Source organism: Rhinichthys klamathensis, unplaced genomic scaffold (assembly GCF_029890125.1).
Source record: "Rhinichthys klamathensis goyatoka isolate OS25496 unplaced genomic scaffold, OSU_Roscu_1.1 h1tg000123l_1, whole genome shotgun sequence".
Classification (NCBI taxonomy): Eukaryota; Metazoa; Chordata; class Actinopteri; order Cypriniformes; family Leuciscidae; genus Rhinichthys; species Rhinichthys klamathensis.
This window is the reverse complement of record NW_026606660.1, coordinates 8,840,716-8,860,620: the sequence shown is the minus strand read 5'-3', so window position 1 is coordinate 8,860,620 and position 19,905 is coordinate 8,840,716. Positions and strand designations below refer to the sequence as shown.

Genomic DNA, 19,905 nt, shown 5'->3' with positions numbered 1-19,905 from the left:
GCTTATTTTTATCATCTACTACTTTTCAGTATTTTCTCTTCAATCATTCACATGGTTATATTTTTGATCATTATTTGAATTAATATCTTTCCTCATCAGTCATTGTGGTATAATTTCAGTTGCAACCACCCCTATACGGCACACAAAAACAAAGCAAATAGTGGTTGGTCAGTCAAACCAGTTCTTGGTCTAAACAAGCTGACTTTCAACTGAAAGTCCAAACACTGACTACATGGCACTATATGTGAGCAATCTTTACTCACTCAGAGAGAACGAGTGAGTGAGCGAGCGAGCGTGTGTCTGTGTCTGAGTCTGAGTGTGTGAGGCAGATGGATGGATCAGCGCACACCTTCACACACGAGAGGACCAGAGCAGGATGGGTTTGACCACATGGCTGCCTGAGGGGAAAAAAAAAAACAATGAAAACAAATGCAGCAGCCATGTCCCTTTACTTCGGTATAACAAGAGACAGGTGGTTACCATGGTTACAGTGTAAACTAATTATAGATTTCCTCTTGGTAGGCTGGACATTTATGTAGTCGAACGCAAGGATGTCCAAGCATTTCTGATGAAAAACCAGAGGTTCTTAGAGTCCATTCCTAAATCCCTCTGTCTGCGGCAGAAACAGGTGGGATTTTAGGAAACAGATGGCCCTCGGTATCTAATGATCTAGTGTTCTCTGTGAATGGAGTAATCACTTGCTATTTCAGCATGCCGTTTCAAACAATCTAATTCAGTTAGCAGTAAATAGACACATTGAACACTTATCCTGTAAGCCCTAAAAATGAGTTTTTACCTCACTCGAATCAAGGCCATTGAAGCAAAATAACATCTGTAAAGGTACCAGCCGAGTGATGGTAATTTATGCTAATGAAGATGGCAAATTGCTCGCAAATTGTCCCTCTTGTGTGAACTAAAAAGTAGATGTCCTCTTATTCGCTCTCTTTTGCCTGATGTTTCAGTCTCTCGAATAAACACTGTGTGTAGAAAAGAGAAAATCCAAGGCACTCTTTTTCAAAATTATTTAAAAAGCCTTTATTTTACTGGCTATTTCATAATGGAAACCCACGTGTTGTGGCGCAAACAGCCTTCTTAGACTGTAAACACTGTGTGTTGTGCGGTAGCCTAATATTAATGTCAGTCTCTGCGTGAGAAGAATAATGCTGAGAGACTGAACAAAGATGTTGTGGTGAAGACGACACAAATAATGGTACACCTCAGTGTAAACAGGAGACGGGTTGATAAATGCTGAGAGTGTTATTTTGCTCTAACACATCTGTGTGTGTGTGTGTTTCTTGAAGCTCTAATGCTGCAGCCTGGAGATGCTCTTCTCTATAAGCTTCGGGCTGATGTCCGGGGTCGTCTGGGGTGGACGGAGCAGGCGCTCGAGGACTACAGGAACGCAGTGGAACTTCAGGACTCGGAGTCGTAAACAAAATGAGCTAATGCAACACATTTTTGTCTTACCTTAATTTCATTGCATGCAATTAGTTAAACATGTTAAAATAAGAGTTTGTGAAACTACATTAAAAAATACTGTCCATAACTGAAGTTGTGGAAATCCATCATCCAGCCATGTATTATAATACTAAACTAAAACACAATTATTTCTTTATTTCTTGTTGTACTCCAGAGAAATATCAATAGTGAATATTTAGTAAAAAGCCAAAATAATAGTAATGTTTTTAATAATTTTCTGGTATTAAATTAATTTTGATTGCATTAAAAATATTACTCCGTTTAATTAATATTTAAAACGTATTTTTTGGAGTGAATAAGACGGCTATTAGAACTTTAACCTCAGTTTTATGCAGAAACTTGTTATAATTAATAGATGCACTACTGTTCAAAAGTTTGTGGTCAGTAAGATTTTTTTATGTTTCTAAAAAACGTTTCTTAAGCTGAACAAGGTTGCATTTATTTGATCAAAAATAAAGTAAAAATGGTAATATTGTGAAATATTGTTACAATTTTTTCACACAGCCATTACTCCAGTCTTCAGTGTCACGTGATTCTTCAGAAATCATTCTGATATGCTGATTTGGTGTACAAATATGAATTACTTTTACTTTTTTATTAATTAAAAGTATTAATTTATTTGAAAAAATCTTTTGAAATGGTATCATTTCCTGATGGCATAAAGATAGTATTGTTGTTAGATGTACAGTCATGGTCAGAAATATTAACACCCTTGGTAAATATGAACAAAGAAAATCTCTTTATGAAATAAATGTTTTTCTACAAAACATGCTGGCCATAATTATTGGCAGCCTTTTATTCAATACTTTTTTCAACCTCCTTTTGTCAAGGTGACAGCTCTGAGTCTTCTCCTATAATGCCTGATGAGTTTGGAGAACAAGAGATCAGAGACCATTCCTCTATACAGAATCTCCTTAGATTCTTCAGATTCCCAGATCCATGTTGGTGCTTCTCTTCAGTTCACCCGACTCGATTTCTAAAGGTTTCAGTTCAGGGGACTGGGACGGCCATTGCAGAAGCTTCATTTTGACACATTTTTGTGTTGATTTTGATGTTTGTTTTGGATCACTGTCCTGATGGAAGATCCAATTACGGCCCATTATAAGCAGAGGCCATCAGGTTGATTTTTTTATCTGTTGGTATTTGCTAGAATCTATGAGACCATGTATCTGAACAAGATGTCCAGGACCTCCAGCAAATAAGCCCACAACATTAAAGATCCAGCAGTATATTTAACCGTGGGCATTGGGATTTTTATCCCTGTTTGCCCCACACTCATCTGGTGGGTTTGCTGGCAAAAGCTCTTTTTTTGTTTCATCTGACCATAAAACCAGGTCCCTTTTGAAGTTCCAGTCGTGTCTGACAACTAAATATGCTGGAGTTTGTTTTTGGATGAGCGAGGAGGATTTTTCTTGAAACCCTCCAAACAGTTTGAGATGATGTAGGCTTTGCCAGCAGCCATATCACCCTGTAGCCCAAGACTGGTTGCCCACTGAAGCTAAGCAGGGCTGAGCCTGGTTAGTACCTGGATGGGAGACCTTCTGAGAAAACCAGGTTGCTTCTGGAAGAGGTGTTAGTGTGTCCAGCAGGGGGCGCTCACCCTGTGGTCTGTGTGGGTCCTAACGCCCCAGTATAGTAATGGGGACACTATACTGTCAAAGAGCACCGTCCTTCGGATGAGACGTTAAACCGAGGCCCTGACTCTCTGTGGTCACAAAAAATCCCAGGATGTCTTTCGAAAGAGTAGGGGTGTAACCCTGGCCTCCTGGCCAAATTTGCCTAGTGGCCTCTGTCCATCATGGCCTCCTAATCATCCCCATTTATACCAATTGGCTTCATCACTCTGTCTCCTCTCCACCAGTAAGCTGGTGTGTGGTGAGCGTTCTGGCGCAATATGGCTGCCATCGCATCATCCAGGTGGATGTTGCACTGTGGTGGTGGTTGAGGAGATCCCCCCTTCAATGTAAAGCGCTTTGAGTGCCAAGAAAAGCGCTATATAAATGTAATGAATTAATTTTCTTTTTCTTTTTGGGCTTTCTGACCCCAATACTCAACTAATGTCTGCAATTCTCCATCTGTGATCCTTGGAGAGTCTTTGGCCACTCGAACTCTCCTCCTCGCCGTCCATTAGGACGATAATGACACACGTCCTCTTCCAGGTGGATTCGTAACATCTGTAGTTGATTGGAACTTCTTAATTATTGCCCTGATGGTGGAAATGGGGATTTTCAATGCTTTAGCTATTTTCTTACAGACACTTTTCTATTTTGTGAAGCTCGACAATCTTTTGCTGCACATCACAACTATATTCTTCGGTTTTACTCATTGTGATGGATGATTAAGGGAATTTGGCCTTCAGTCATGGCTAGATAATTTAATATTCCTAGTCACCCTGGTGTACTAAAACATTTAAATATGAATTGGAATATACTTCAGAGATAGTTTACTCATAAGAATTTCTATGGGTGCCAATAATTGTGGCCAACGTGTTTTGGAGAAAAACATTTATTTCATAATGTGATTTTTTCCCCCCCAATTTAAATAGTTTTACTTCAATGAAAGGTTACATTTTTTTGTGAATGTTTTGAATAAAAGACCAAAAGGATCAACAATGCAGATTTACCAAGAGTGCCAATAATTGACCATGACTGTATGTATTGTAAGCTTAGGTTCTGGAGTGCATAAGAGCTGCGTTTCGTTTTGTTTTCTGTCAACCACGGACTAAAGTACCTGCAGATTCTCATTCATCTCAGTAGCAGATGGTCAGCAGGTTCATGCAGCTCAGAAGTAAACAACCTTCATGGACTTCATGCAGTTCAGGGGCCTCATTTATAAAACTGTGCGTAGGATCCTTACTAAAAGTGTACGTGCGCCCGAAAGCCAAAAATGTCGTACGCAAAAAAATATTCAGACTTATAAAACCGTGCGTACGCCAGAACCTGCGCAGAATTCACTTTATAAATCCCAGTCAGCGGAAGATTGTGCGCACACGCGTCTCCACCCCGAGATAACCATATATGGAGATTATAACGCCTAGTTTTACTATGCATATCCTCATCTGCATATCATTTGCATATGATTATTCATCCACATGATAACATGTTTAACGGTACAAGACATTAGGAAAATATGAAATACGGATGTGCCGTCACATACATTAATAAAAATCATTTAGTAGCCCATCCTTCCCTTGTTTTTTAAATAAATAAAATAAAATAGTGCAAAATGCATTTCAGATAAAGTTTTTCTCAATCTTTCCCACTGGCCAAATAGTATTTTAATTGATTTATATTTTTAATGGAAACAGATAGACCTTGTTGTGCATTATTTGCACGAAACCATTTTCTCAGACAATCTTCTATCATGATAAGCAATTATCTATGTAGTTAACACATTAAAACACAGACAGCATGCCAGAGGAAAAGTGTTCAAAAGCATCACATCCACAACAAATATTTATATTTATTGAATATAAAAATGTTGTAACCTCTCAGTAATGATTTCATGTTACTGGCCGTAATTCAGAACACAATTCCCAAGAGGATGGCTCTTGGGAATCGAAATCGGCTCATGAGACAATCATCATCAGGAGCAAGGAAATCTTCACGGTCTCTGAAAACATGCTCCCTCCGTAGAGCGTCATTAGCAAGGTCTTCTAACAGCGCTAGAGCATCCATTATGATGATATGTTATATACGCACATACCTTTTTATAGCCCATTCATTACAAAAAAATAGTATTTGCACCTGGTTAAGAATGCTGATAATGATAATTCAGGTTGATGCAATTTGATTTATTGGGTGATGTAATAGGATAATTTAGAAGTTTTTCATTTTAAATAGTTATTGCTATTTGGGCCAGTTGGTGTCGCCAAAACACATACTCTTCTAAAAGAGTGCGTACGCACGGTCAAGAGCATCCTTACGGTGCGCACTTATTTACGCGAAGTTTATTTTTTATAAATCCCGATATGTTCGTGGAAAAATGCGTACGCATATTTCTATGCCCATTTTGTGCGTACGCAACGTTTATACATCAGGGGCCTCATGTATAAAACTTTGCGTAGATTTCATCCTTAAAGTGTACGTACGCACATAAGGCAGAATTTGCGTACGCACAAAAGTTTTCAGATTTATAAAACCATTCGTACGCCAGAACCTGCGCAGAATTCACTTTATAAATCTCAGTCAGCGGAAGATTGTGCGCACGCGCGTCTTCTTCCCGAAATAACCATATATGGATCTTACAACGCCTAGTTTTACTATGCATATCCTCATCTGCATGTCATTTGCATATGATTATTCATCCACGTGATAACATGTTTAACGGTACGAAATACGGATGTGCCGTCACATTATTACATTCATAAATTTTTTTAGTAGCTTATATCATTGCCTTGTTTTTGAATAAATAAAGCAAATAGTGTAAAATACATTTCAGAGAAAGTTTTTCTCAATCTTTTCCACTGGCCAAATAGTATTTTTAATTGATTTATATTTTTAATGGAAACAGATAGACATTGTTGTGCATTATTTGCACGAAACAATTTCCCCAGACAATCTGCTATTATCAGTTAAAACATTAAAACACAGCATGGCAGAGACAAAAGTGTTCAAAAGCATTGCATCCACAACAAATAGGTCTATTTCTATTTATTGAATATATATTTTTTGTAACATCTCAGTAATGATTTCATGTAGCTAGTTTAAGTGAAACTCCATTAATGAGAATGGCATATTTAATCTAAATGTTTATATCAGAAGTAAAACAGTTTAAATCATTCTTTTATTTATTTAAAATGTTATTGTGAACACATGCTTCTTGACGGTTTTGTAATGAACACCGTAGTTAGGACCGATGATGAGTAGCGATTGTGCTTCATGACTGTATTTGCAGACTTTGACATTTTATGATATATGTACATTAAGGAAAATATTTCCTTTTTACACTGTGTTCTGCAGTTCTCTAATAAAAGGGTATTTCATGCTATTCTGTATCACATGTAGTCGCGCCATGTCCTCCTGCGCTCCCGTTGTGGACAATGTGACTGTAAGGCAGCGCTGATTATTATTATTATTTTTTTTATATACATTTTGAATTACGTTTGGATTTTACTAGATGTATATAGCCTAAAACAATCGGCACAAATAACACTGTTGGATTTAATCTTCATGATAATGTGGATATAACGTATGAAATGGAGTGAAAATTAAATGTCATTAATTCTAATCGTTCTTCTCACATTTATTTTCTACAATCTAACTTCAGTTCACTACCTCACCATCTGTGTCGCCAATTCCCTTTGTCTCCAGAATGTGCGTACGCACGGTCAAAAGCATCCTTATGGTGCGCACTTATTTACGCCAAGTTTATTTTTTATAAATCCCGATATGTGCGTGGAAAGATGCGTACGCATATTTCTATGCCCATTTTGTGCGTACGCAACGTTTATAGGCTACATCAGGCCCCAGGGGCCTCATTTATAACCGTTGCGTACGCACAAAACAGGCCCTGAAAGAGGCGTACGCCACTTCCGACGCATAAGTTGTGATTTATAAAAACAAACTTGACGGAAAAATGTGCGCACCTGCACGCAAACTCTGACCCATGCGTACGAACGTTTTGGAGATGGAGCAGTTTGGCGACACCGATGGTGAGCTGGAGTTAAATGTCTTTTTGGTCACTTTTAGACAGGAAATCTAAAGAAAATTATACACAGGCTATACAGAAAGATAATACAAATATAATTTCACTCACCAAGCATATCACTTGAGGCAAATATTCATCCCTTCTTAAATGTCCGCGCCAGCGAGCGCGTTGTGCCGTTTAGTGAAACTAACGCCAATCTAACGACAGAGTCCTAATCATAAAAACAGTGCATGTTCACAATAACAGTTTAAATAAATAAAAGAATGATTTAAACTGTTTTACTTCTGATATAAACATTTAGATTAAATATGCCATTGTCATTGATGGAGTTAAACACTTAAACATGAAATCATTACTGAGAAGTTACAACATTTTTATATTCAATAAATATAAATATTTGTTGTGGATGCAATGCTTTTGAACACTTTTCCTCTGGCATGCTGTGTTTTAATGTTTTAACTAAAGAGATAATTGCTTATAGCAGATTGTCTGAGAAAATAGTTTCGTGCAAATAATGCACAACAGTCTATCTGTTTCCATTAAAATATAAATCAATAAAAAATACTATTTGGTCAGTGGAAAAGATTGTGAAAACTTTCTCTGAAATGTATTTTACACTATTTGATTTATTTATTCAAAAACAAGGCAAGGATAGGCTACTAAATTATTTTTATTAATGTAGGCTAATGTGACGGCACATCCGTATTAGGCTATTTCATATTTTCCTAATGTCTTTTACCGTTAAACATGTTATCACGTGGATGAATAATCATATGCAAATGATATGCAGATGAGGATATGCATAGTAAAACTAGGCGTTGTAAGCTCCATATATGGTTATTTCGGGGAGGAGACGCGTGTGCGCACAATCTTCCGCTGACTGAGATTTATCGGGATTTATAAAGTGAATTCTGCGCAGGTTCTGGCGTACGCACGGTTTTATAAATCTGAATATTTTTTTGCGTATACGCCATTTTTGGCTTTCGGGCGCACGTACACTTTTAGTAAGGATCCTACGCACAGTTTTATAAATGAGGCCCCTGGTCTCTGGTCAAACATCTACTATAATATGATGAGTTTTTGGGCGATTTACATGTTGTTTGCAAATGCTCTCATTTAATCAGAATAAATTTGATCATCAATGGAGTGAGATGCTTTTTCCCCCTCAAGAGTTTGAGTCAGAAGTTTGACTAAATTATTAGCAGAAGTTTAATACTGAGGATTTAGAACAAACTCTAACTAGAATTCTACATGTTTATTAAGTGACAAACAATGCGAAACAATGAATAATCAGTTGATTTATTAATTCACTGACTATAGTTCAATCAAAGTTCTAACTAATTAAGGTCCTAACAGCTGGACCCGAACAGCTGTATCTGATGTCTGAAATGCTATTTGAAACATTCAGGTCACCTTATATGACTCTCAGCAGAAACACTGGTCTTAACTAGATGGAAAGAAAGAAAACACCTGCTGAATGATCTGGCTCCTCTCCAGTTCAGAAAGAGAGAGGCTCAGAGAGAAGAGTGTGAAGACAGCCATCTGCTCATCACATGTTGTGCTCTGACTGAGCTCATTACTTTTCAAGGACAACACAAGTGTCCATCTGTGAGGAAAAAATGAGGTATCACTCAAATTCTCACAAAAGTGTTTCAGAATTTTGCTATCGTCCTATTTTCAAGGTGCAAGCATTTTGAAATGGGGGTGAAAAGGGTCAAATTATTCCAGCGTGAAATGGTTATTTGAGTCTGACATGTCTTACCAAGTGTCTTCCTTTACCAATAGAATCTAGTGGACCATTAACTTTGCTTTCAAGCGACATCTATGTTTTCTTACAGATCAGACGGATGACAAATTGTTTGTGTTCCTCATTTGTAAGTCACTTTGGATAAAAGCATCTGCTAAATTAATACATCTAAATGATTGCTCACAGCTGATGATTAAATATCCCAAAATTCCATTGACCTTTGTACTGTAATTTCAAGTCACGGCGTTCGTAGATCAACTGGTAGCGACTCTTTTTCAAAGATGGCTTCTGCCTGTATACGCGAAGTTGACTGTGTGTATAAAATATCTTCTTATTAAACTGTCTGGACACTGACAAAGTTCTCAATGCTTCGGTTTGAAGGTAGGGACCCTCATTATGCTACCGTGTTAGTGTGGGGCTATTTTGAGCCTTGTTAGTGGTATTAACAAGCGATTTTTATTTGTCATTACTCCATGCCCAATATACTAGCGTTATACTAGCTTTACAGGCTAAACTGTTTTTAGAGATAAAACTATTTACATTCGATAATCATGAAAACAAATCTCAGATAACGCTTGACTATGTAACAATGTGTAATTAGACCAAAGGTTCACTTTGCGCTGGAGTTCTCCTTTAATGCGATGCAAACATTGTTTTTAAGAACTAAAATGAACAATTTGTTATTAATTAATTAATTTTTAATTATATACACAAACACACTCACCAGCCACTTTATTAGGTACACCTGTTCAACTGCTCATTAACGCAAATATCTAAGCCAATCACATGGCAGAAACTGACTGCATTTAGGTCAAGACGATCTGCTGAAGTTCAAATTGAGCATCAGAATTGGAAAGAAAGAGGATTTAAAGGTCCCGTTCTTCGTGATCCAATGTTTCAAACTTTAGTTAGTGTGTAATGTTGTTGTTAGAGTATAAATAATATCTGTAAAATGATAAAGCTCAAAGTTCAATGCCAAGCGAGATATTTTATTTAAGAGAAGTCGCCTACATCGAACGGCCCGTTTGGACTACATCCCTCTACTTCCTCCTTTAATGACGTCAGTTTTTTGACTAACGTCCGCCCACAGGAATGCTCCCTCAACTCCCTCAACTTGCGCACTTCTAAACTTACTGTGTTTACTCAGCTCTACGGTGATTTTCTGAAGTAAAACGGACGCTTCATCTTTTGTGTGATGTATAATAAACTTTATTAAACTCATCAGTAGCCTATATGTTTGATCATCATTCGGACCTGGCCCGAAACAGCAGACTTGTAGGCTATTAATAAATAATGGATACATACAAGCAGATGACAAATACGTTATAATAACCGTAATTAAACTACTAAACTATACCGTTCCATCTCTATACAGCACTCTGACTCTGTGGGCATTATTGTCCGACTCGAAATGAACACCGTTACTGAGAGTTTCTGATATTATCATAATTCCGTGAGATGAAATTGTTCTGAGAGACTGAGCGCGAGCTCATGAAGCTCCGCCCCCTGTGCCGGCAGCAGCAGCTTATTTGCATTTAAAGGGCACACACTAAAACAGCGCGTTTTTCTGAGCCCCAAAAATGACAATTTAAACATGCTGTAAAAAATTATCTGTTGGGTATTTTGAGCTGAAACTTCACATACACATTCTGGGGACATCAGAGACTTCTTTTACATCTTGTGAAAAGGGGCATAATACGGGACCTTTAAAGGGGTCATATAATGCCATTTTTGTACAAGCTAATATGATTCTTTAGGGTCTAAATTAAAAGTTTGTAATATACTTTAATTAAAAATTCTCATTAGTATTGTAAGAAAACACTTATTTTACCTGGTCAAAAACAGCTCTGTTTTCAGCACGCCGTTTCAGTGCATATGCCTTTAAATGATCACGAGCTGCGCTCACTCCGCCCCTCTGTTCTGTGCTGTGCTACACCGTTTGTAACACAATAACTCAATAACCATAACACGTTGTTCATTATAAACGTGGAATTATGAATTATATTGAGAACGTCATACATAGAAAACATGCCGTAATGTACCCTGAGTGTAAACCTTAGACGCATTCATTGTGAAGCGTGCAGCTAGCGATTTGTTATACATTTTTACAATTAATATATTAATATAAAGTTTAATAAAACGTTTCACTCACTTCCGTTCTTCTGGAGGTTCAGCAGGAACACGAATATCTGGGACCGATCCTTTTTAGCAAAGCTTCTTAGCAAAACCAGCTTTATACTGACCCTCGTTTATAAAGCAGTCTGGTGTGTGAAATGATCCACGCAAACATGAGAGCATTGACGTTGCTCGTGGGGAATATTCCCTTCGAAAACAAAACTCAGCCACTGTGTCTTCAGCGGTTCGGATTCAGGAACATTAAAATGACTGTGTTCGTTATTACACACAAGAACAGAACACCACAATCGCTTAGACGCCATTCTGCTCATAGATAGTGCTCCAGCACATCAACAATGACCGCGCCGATCCGGTCCGGTCCGCGCCGCGCAGACTATGATTGACAGCTACCTCATGTGCGAGGGCGGGTCTGTGTTGAAACGCTCCCGTCAATCAACAGTCGTGGAAGGGGCGTCCGTTTTATTGACTTCACAAAAACGAACGGCTCGATTTGAGGCAGGGGAAAACATATAAGGAGATTAAAACAAAACCACTGGATGGATTTTTATCATTATATGATGTTTGTGTACAGGCACTGCCAACACACATTTCAGTACAATCAACTTGTAAAAGTGCATGTACCATTATATGACCCCTTTAAGTGACTCTAAACGTGTGGTTGTTGGTGCCAGACGGGCTGGTCTGAGTATTTCAGAAACTGCTGGTCTAATGGGACTTTCATGCACAACCATCTCTAGGGTTTACAGAGAATGGTCTGAAAAAGAGGAAATGTCCTGTGATTGGCAGTTCTGTGGGCGAAAAGGCCTTATTGAGGTTAGAGGAGAATGACTGGTTCAGATGGTAGAAAGGCAACAAATACATACATTCAAAACCTGATGACAATGTGGCTGTTGCCTTTCTGTCTCGATGTATTTCTGAGATCTAAAAAAAAATTAGTGACAAGACTTAGGTTATACTCATTGGTTCACCCCACCAGCTACGTAAAGCTGGATCTTTAACTTTAAATGTGGCTCTAATTTAGAGTTTCAAACAAAATTAAAAAATTTGGGGGTGATATTTGATGCTAATTTAACTTTTGATCCTCATATCCAGAATACTGTCAAGAGATCTTTTTTTCATCTTAGAAACATTGCTAGACTAAGTCCTATGTTGTCATTTCCTGGTGGCTGAAAAGTGAATGAACACTTTTGTATTTTCTCGCATTGATTATTGCAACGCTCTACTGGCCGGGGGTTTCAAAAGCTACTCTAATCAAATTACAGTTTGTTAAAAAATCTGCCGCCACAATCCTGACCAGGACTATAGGGATCACATCACTCCTATTTTGGAGTCCTTACACTGGCTCCCGTCAGGTTACATGTTGATTTTAAAATTCTCATGCTTGCTTATAAGACTTTGCATGGTCTTGCGCCTCAATATTTGTCAGAACTCTTAATCCCAACGCGTGATCTCCACTCCTTCGATGCTGGTCTTTTAACTGTCCCGCCAACTCGTTTAAGATATGGGTGATAGGGCTTTCTCTTCATTTGCTCCAAAACTCTGGAACTCTCTGCCCTCTGAGATTAGGCAAGCGGAGTCTCTTAGTGTTTTTAAAGCTTCCCTCAAAATGTACTTTTTTAGGGTAGCTTTTATTTGATTACTTCTAGCTATTCTTCTATACCACTTACTTATGGAATTTATTTGATAACATTTTATTTTTGTATTGTATATTTGAATGTACTTCTCTTTTATGAATGCTTTTATATTGTTGTATTTCTCTTTTATTTTTTCTTATTTTTGTGAAGCGCTTTAATGTAACTTTTAAAGGCGCTATAGAAAACAAAATGTATTATTATTATTATACCAGTAACTCAACAACCAAGGTCTGCAGAAGCGCATCTCTGAATGCTTGAACATGGATAAGCATGCTCAACAAAATTGGACAGGAGAAGACTGGAAAAAAAGTTTCTTGGTCTGATGAGTCTAGATTTCTGATGTGACATTCAGAGGATAGGTCAGTATTTGGCGTAAACAACATGAAAGCATGGATCCACCCTGACTGTATCGAATGGTTCAGGCTGCTGGTGGTGGTGTAATGGTGTCAGGGATACTTTCTTGGCACACTTTGGGCCCTTTAGTACCAATTGAGCACCGTTTAAACTCCACAGCCTACCTGAGTGTTGTTGCTGACCATGTGCATCCCTTTATGACCACAGTGTATCATCTTCTGAGGGCTATACTTCCACCAGGATAACGTGACATGTCAAGCTCAAATCATCTCAAACTGGTTTCTTGAACATGGCAATGAGTTCACTAATCTCAAGTGGCCTCCAAATATAAAAAATGAAAATCCGCATAGCCTTTTACACGTCACTTCACTTCTAAGGATTTGCAGTACAGAGAAAAATATATAAATATGAATAAAAGTGTCATATACACATTCAGAGTTGATGTTATATGGATGTGAAACTGTTTTTTTTCCCCCTCTTGTCCCTTGAAAAGGATTAAATTTCACTGCAGCTGGATTATGTTCTTTAGATTTGGATCCATCACTAGGTGGTGCCAGAATAAGCTTCCTCTTCACACTCAGGTTGCTTTGTTGTTATTTTAAGGCATATTGTGCAATATAGGAAGAGCGTATAAAGAATATGGCAACAATCACAAAAGATGCCCATATCAGGGTTCCCTTGAATAACTCCAAACTCAAAATACTGAGCCTTTCGTTTGTTCAGTGGACCTTTTGTTAAACCTCTTGCTTTGTCATATAGGACGAACAATGTGTTTTATTCAATTTAGGAGGGAAAGGGCATTAAGACGAGCTATGAATTTTAAACAACTGGTGTGGAAACTAAGCCTTCCTGTTTTTTGACACTGTAAACAGAGCATTAACTGCAGTCTGTCTGCACTGGGAAAGAAAATTGGGTGTATAAACAATTTTCACTCTGAAATTGCTAGTAAATTTCACTAATAATTACAAAGTATTGGCAAGTTACAATTAAACATGACATTTTCTTGTAAGACATAATCCTTTTTTTACGGGGTGTGTGACTGCATGAGCATAGGTTGGGTTTCTAATAAATATTATCCAAAACATAAATATACACGGTTATTTCCAGGGTGCTCTGAACAGTTCCGTTACAGTGTTCAGAAGGCAAAAAGAAGAAGAAAAAAAGTTCGTCCCAACTATACTAATAAACATACAAGCTATCAGAGTGATTTTTAAATTCAAAGACAAAAGATTGTTTGAATTTCTTTATTTGATTGGAAATAGCTTTTTTTATCATTGTGCATTTATATGGACATTGAAAATAAGGTATAGATGTCATCAGGAAACTATATTTGTTTCTCAGACACGCTGTCAAACACACCGGCACCCGATGGCGTCATGTTTCACGCGTGACGTCTGTGCTGTGGATGTGATGCATGTGGATGTGGAGTAACTGTCCATGGTGCTGAAACCACCGCAGCGTCTGGATGCGCGTTCCGGAGTCGCGAGGCGTCAATGTGCGCATCTTTTGAGCTCGTATTTCTATACTTTACATCCATAGCAGACTCAAAACAGTGTCGGAATGCTGCTCAACGACACCTTCAAGAACCTGGAGGATGGTTTATATCTGTTAAACTCCTCCAGCAACGAGACGCATAACGCGGATTCTCACGGCAGCAGCGCGATCTTCATCTCCTTCATCTATTCCGTGGTGTGTCTGGTGGGACTCTGTGGGAACTCGATGGTGATTTATGTGATCTTTAGGTATGCAAAGATGAAAACTGCGACGAACATCTACATTTTGAACTTGGCGATCGCGGATGAGTTACTCATGTTAAGTGTGCCCTTCTTAGTCACCTCTTCTTTACTTCATCACTGGCCCTTTGGTTCGCTCCTGTGTCGTTTGGTTTTAAGTGTTGATGCCATTAACATGTTCACCAGCATCTATTGTCTCACCGTGTTGAGTATTGATCGCTACATCTCCGTGGTGCATCCCATCAAAGCCGCCCGGTACCGGAGACCCACCATCGCCAAAATGGTCAACTTAGGAGTCTGGATGTTCTCCATCCTGGTCATCCTACCCATCATCATCTTCTCCACCACTGCACCCAACTCTGACGGATCGGTGGCTTGCAACATGCAGATGCCTGAGCCCGAGCGCCAGTGGATGGCTGTGTTTGTGATATACGCCTTTCTGATGGGCTTTCTCTTCCCTGTCATTGCCATATGCATGTGCTACATCCTCATCATAGTGAAGATGCGGGTGGTCGCGTTGAAAGCGGGCTGGCAGCAGCGCAAAAAGTCCGAGAGGAAGATCACACTGATGGTGATGATGGTGGTGACAGTGTTCGTGATCTGCTGGATGCCTTTTCACATCGTGCAGCTGGTGAGCGTGTTCGTCCAGCAGCACAATGCCACTCTCAGTCAGCTGGCTGTGATTTTGGGATATGCCAACAGCTGTGCCAACCCCATACTGTACGGATTCCTGTCGGACAACTTCAGACGCTCCTTCCAGAGGATTTTATGCCTCCGATGGTGGGATAACGCCACGGAGGAGCCCATAGATTACTATGCCACGGCTCTGAAGAGTCGAGGATACAGTGTGGATGACTTTCAGCCGGACAATCTGGAATCGGACAGCACGTACAGGAATGGCACCTGCACATCCAGAACTACGACTATGTAGGATTCTGTATTGCAGCATGAAACTTTTGTTATCTGTTGTCATTGCAGTATGTTTTTTTTTTTTGTGTGTTTTTTTTGTATTGGTAAGACTTTATAATAACTTTAATTATTTACATTATTAGATCATATAATGCTTTATCAGAAGTTAATGTGCATTTGCTATGAATGCGCATGAAATTTCAGTTAAACATTCAGGGGTCGGGAACCGTTTTTGACCAAAGATTTTTTTTTTATCCTGGTTTATGCATTTTTCCAAAAGAGCCACAGCCAATATAGCATATATATATATATATATATACTCAGATGGTAACTCAAACTCACAGTGAAAGCCCTGCACAGTTAATTCCATATTGGAACTTGTTTATTGTTTGTTGCATATTTGTTTGTTTTCAGTTGTGTATGGACCTAATAAAATGTACTATTATTGAAATGGTGTGAATATATGTATATGTGTGTGTGTGTGTGTGTGTTTTTTAAGTGTTTGTTACATATGTGTTTATATATATATATACACACCATTTCAATAATAGTACATTTATTAGGTCCATAGACACCTGAAAACAAACAAATATGCAACAAACAATAAACAAGTTGCAATATGGAATTAATTGTGCAGGGCTTTCACTGTGAGTTTGAGTTACCATCTGAGTCGTATAAATCTTCTTCTTGTGAGTGAGTGAGTGAGTGAGTGAGTGAGTTTGAGAACAACGCGCAGTGCTTACATCGACTACGTGAATACTCACAGGTGGGCGTTTTGACACATTCTGTGGGTAGGCTACTATTCTTATCCATGTTCGGCTCGGAGCGCGCGCAGAAATCATCCTGTCAGTAGCAGAAATGTCTCTTCGCACAGCACCAGTTTCAATAAAATTATATGTTTCAGTCCAGTCACTAATAGCCTGTTTTTACATTTTCGCTGCTGTTCTAAAAATATTTTTTACCTTTAACACAAACACACTATAGCTGCTTGAATCTGAGTGCAGGAGCTCTATAGGAGTGCTGTTGTGAGTGACACTCGAACCCCACTGAACACGCACTTTGGCCCGCACTGTAGCCTACAACTTGAAATATATTATTAGCCTATTCTAAACTTTTCTTTTCAATAACTTCGGTAGGTAGCCTACAACATAGGAATTGTAATTGGTTGCTTTTTCTACAGAAAGCTGATCTCTATTGATGTGTCCAATTTTTTTTATTGATCATTTATTGGGAAAGGGTGGCTCCCTATCGGGTAGGTTCCCGACCGCTGCATATGATATGTTGACTTATTAATGAAAGCTATTAGAAAGTATGTCGATATGGAAATAATGTGTGACGCTCAGATAAAAAAAAAAAAAAAGAAAACAAATATCCACAGCCAAATATTTAGATGCTATTTAAAATGGTATAAAACGGAGGGGGAGTCCGTTTGCACTCTCAGTGTATTATGTGATCAAACCTGATTTGTGTTTTCTGAAGGATTGGATAGGCTTACTTGTGCTCGCAAAGCAGGAACAAAACAATGCTACAGTTTTCGGGTTTTATGTTTTGGTTCTGTTGAATGAAATCAGAGCCGCTTCGCTTTGTCATGACACTCCGCCAAAAGTATGCAAATATATGAAGGAAAGAAGACCAATCAAAATGCAGTATGCAAATATGACGTCACCGCAGTCAGTGAAGTTTTGAGTGGTACAGTTCTATCAGTGTTGGTCAGTGAACGTTTTTCAACATTTAATGTTAATGCTATTTTTTGTTGTTGTTAAATAAGTGTTAAGTTGACCAAAAAAAAGGAGTCTACTCTTTTATATATATATATATATATATATAATAAAATATTCTACAATGAACCTGTGCCATATAGCCTATATATATAGGCTATATATATATATATATATATATATATATGGCACAGGTTCATTGTAGAATATTTTATTTCAAGTGAAACCGTTGTATGAGAAGGTTTGGAAAGTTCACTAAACCCAAATGTTATATGTTTGACTGTAAGCCTGATCCTGACAGATCTGATCTGAAGCCTGTGAGAAACGTTTCCATTGACTGCTGTAATTCTGTTTGTGCCTCTGAAGGGAATATGTCTAATACAAGGCTGATCTATGGCTAATCCTTAGTGTAATTCATTTCACCCACAATGTGTATATTTATTCAATTATGCTTTTGAATTGTGAAATATCAACAAAACCTCACCATGATCATATTTTACACAAAAAGGTGATATACTTAGACCCGTTTCACCTTTTCAAAAAATATTAATTATTATAGCATATTTTCTTTGTTAAAGGTGCACTCAATAGCCTACCTTTTCTCTTAATAAAAAATAAAGACAAGAATAGTAGGCCCTAGCCTACTTTTTACAAATATATTTTAAATGATCAAAAAATGCTAAAAAAAGAAAAAATCAGTAGGCTATTCAAGCCGATTGGCATATTGGCCACAAACATAAATAAAATACTGTTTGCATCCAAAATCGCATGTATCTTGAGTAGGCAGGCTACTTATTTTGAATAAATAATTAGGTTACTTCGCAACTGCTAAAAAAGTATGTTCTCCGTACTGCCGTGCAAAGGCAAAAGACCGTAACTTCGTGTTTGGTCGAAAATTAGTTTTTTATATTTTTGGCACATTCAAGACCCCCTTTATCATGTGGATAAGTATCTTGAGTCAATTCCGTTGTTTTTTTCGAGAAAATAATGGGTTGTCTTAACAGTAACTTCCAAAAGCCCGTGAGAAACCAAGGCAGAACACCGTAACACCAGTTACCGCTCTTTGGCTTTGTTTTGGAACGCTCATTTTGAGTTACGGCACTCTGCCTTTGTTTAGCCGCGCGTCAATATGAAGTTACGGTGCTGGCGTTCTATCAAATATGCTACCTTTCAGATTGTACGGTGTTCTGCCTTTGTTTTGCTCTCCATTAAAATTGAAATTACGATGTAGCCGTCGTACTTTGTACAGCTGCCATCAGTCCCTGTAACTTCTGATGTCCTCAGAGCTCTGTCCAGCACAAATGCGGTCAGAACATTTAGTATGGTCTGAACCCGCTCCATCGACAAACGTGCGATAGGCTATCCATCGCGAATGATAAATGCAGAGTTGACAGAAAAAATGTTACACACGCCGTAGCAGGTGAATACAACAAATAACTAAAGCCCCGCCTCACCCAGATTGGGTACCGGACCTGGTTGAAACAATCATGCATCTAGCTGGCAGAGTGCCAAAACTTCGCCGGCGCCTTCAGCTCCGCCCTGAACACAGTCGGGCCGACGCGGGACTAATATGTCACAGGGAGTGATAATAATGAAGCAACAACGGTATATTGGTGCATACAACATAATGAAGCAAGAATTGCTGGTGCATACAACATCAGACAAGCTGTTACAAGCGGGTTGTACCTACAATCACACTGTCCGGAATAAATCCGCGGGACGAGCGAAGTGCACTGCACAATAATAGGGCAGACAGCTGAAACCACCGCTACTGAAAAGACGCAGAACACAGAAGGTTGTGCTATAAATGCATTAGTCGTCTAGGTAGTCCAGAGCGCGCTCCCCACCGAGTCTCAAGATGGAAAGCGTTCGTACTTCGTACTTTTCGTGAACGTACGAGGAGCATGACACCTTCGAACACGAATATACTATAAACGAGTCCCCGGGTCGAATGTGCGCGAGGACCTGTTTTATCGTGATCATTTTGAACGCGCGTTTATCAAGTCTTATGCCACTCGGTACCAATTGAAGATCTTACCGCTATGGAGGTATTTTGCCATGTCTCATGTATTAATAATGCCACCAGAATTCAACCAAAGCACAGGGTAGCAATAAGTAGATGTCTATAAGTGTAAATCATACAAAATAAATGCCATGATCACTAGATTTTATACAGGTGTTACTATAATGATTTTGTTAATGGTGATCAGCAACCAAATATTGATAATGTGGAAGTTACTGCCTTTTGCCTTGGCATGACTTCTCACTTTTTGCTGACAATGCAAAGGCAGAGTGTACAGTAACTTTAAAATAGTGGTCAAAAGTCAAGTTTGAGCTCAAGATTTTTTTATGTAGATAATTTTCATTACTAAAACATCTAATTGCCAGATTTACAGTGTCCTACCTATAATTAATTTGGAGGGACAACTGAAAATCTTTAAAGTCATTTTTCTCAGTTCCACACTCTGAGTTAAGGTCTTTCTCATTATTTTTTTATTTTGTAATATTTTGTAACTATTGATGTAATATTAACCCTTACTAGACAG

At 38.4% G+C, this 19,905-nt stretch overlaps 2 protein-coding genes across 3 annotated transcripts in view; both read left to right on the top strand.

Annotated features, from left to right (window-relative positions):
* Positions 1-1,649, top strand: part of ttc6 (tetratricopeptide repeat domain 6) — a 45,755-nt gene extending 44,106 nt beyond the window's left edge. Inside the window, exon 30 of one of the 2 annotated variants that reach the window (XM_056256084.1) lies at positions 1,302-1,649. In XM_056256084.1, the coding sequence (XP_056112059.1) occupies positions 1,302-1,432 (131 nt within the window). In that variant the 3' untranslated portion in view covers positions 1,433-1,649. The remainder of the gene's footprint in view (positions 1-1,301) is intronic. The other variant, XM_056256085.1, reaches the window with a different exon arrangement.
* Positions 1,650-14,293: 12,644 nt separating this feature from the next.
* On the top strand, positions 14,294-15,707 carry sstr1a (somatostatin receptor 1a). The gene has a single exon (XM_056256106.1). It carries the CDS (start codon positions 14,560-14,562, stop codon positions 15,661-15,663), a length of 1,104 nt encoding a protein of 367 aa, XP_056112081.1. The 5' UTR covers positions 14,294-14,559; the 3' UTR covers positions 15,664-15,707.
* Positions 15,708-19,905: the final 4,198 nt, after the last annotated feature.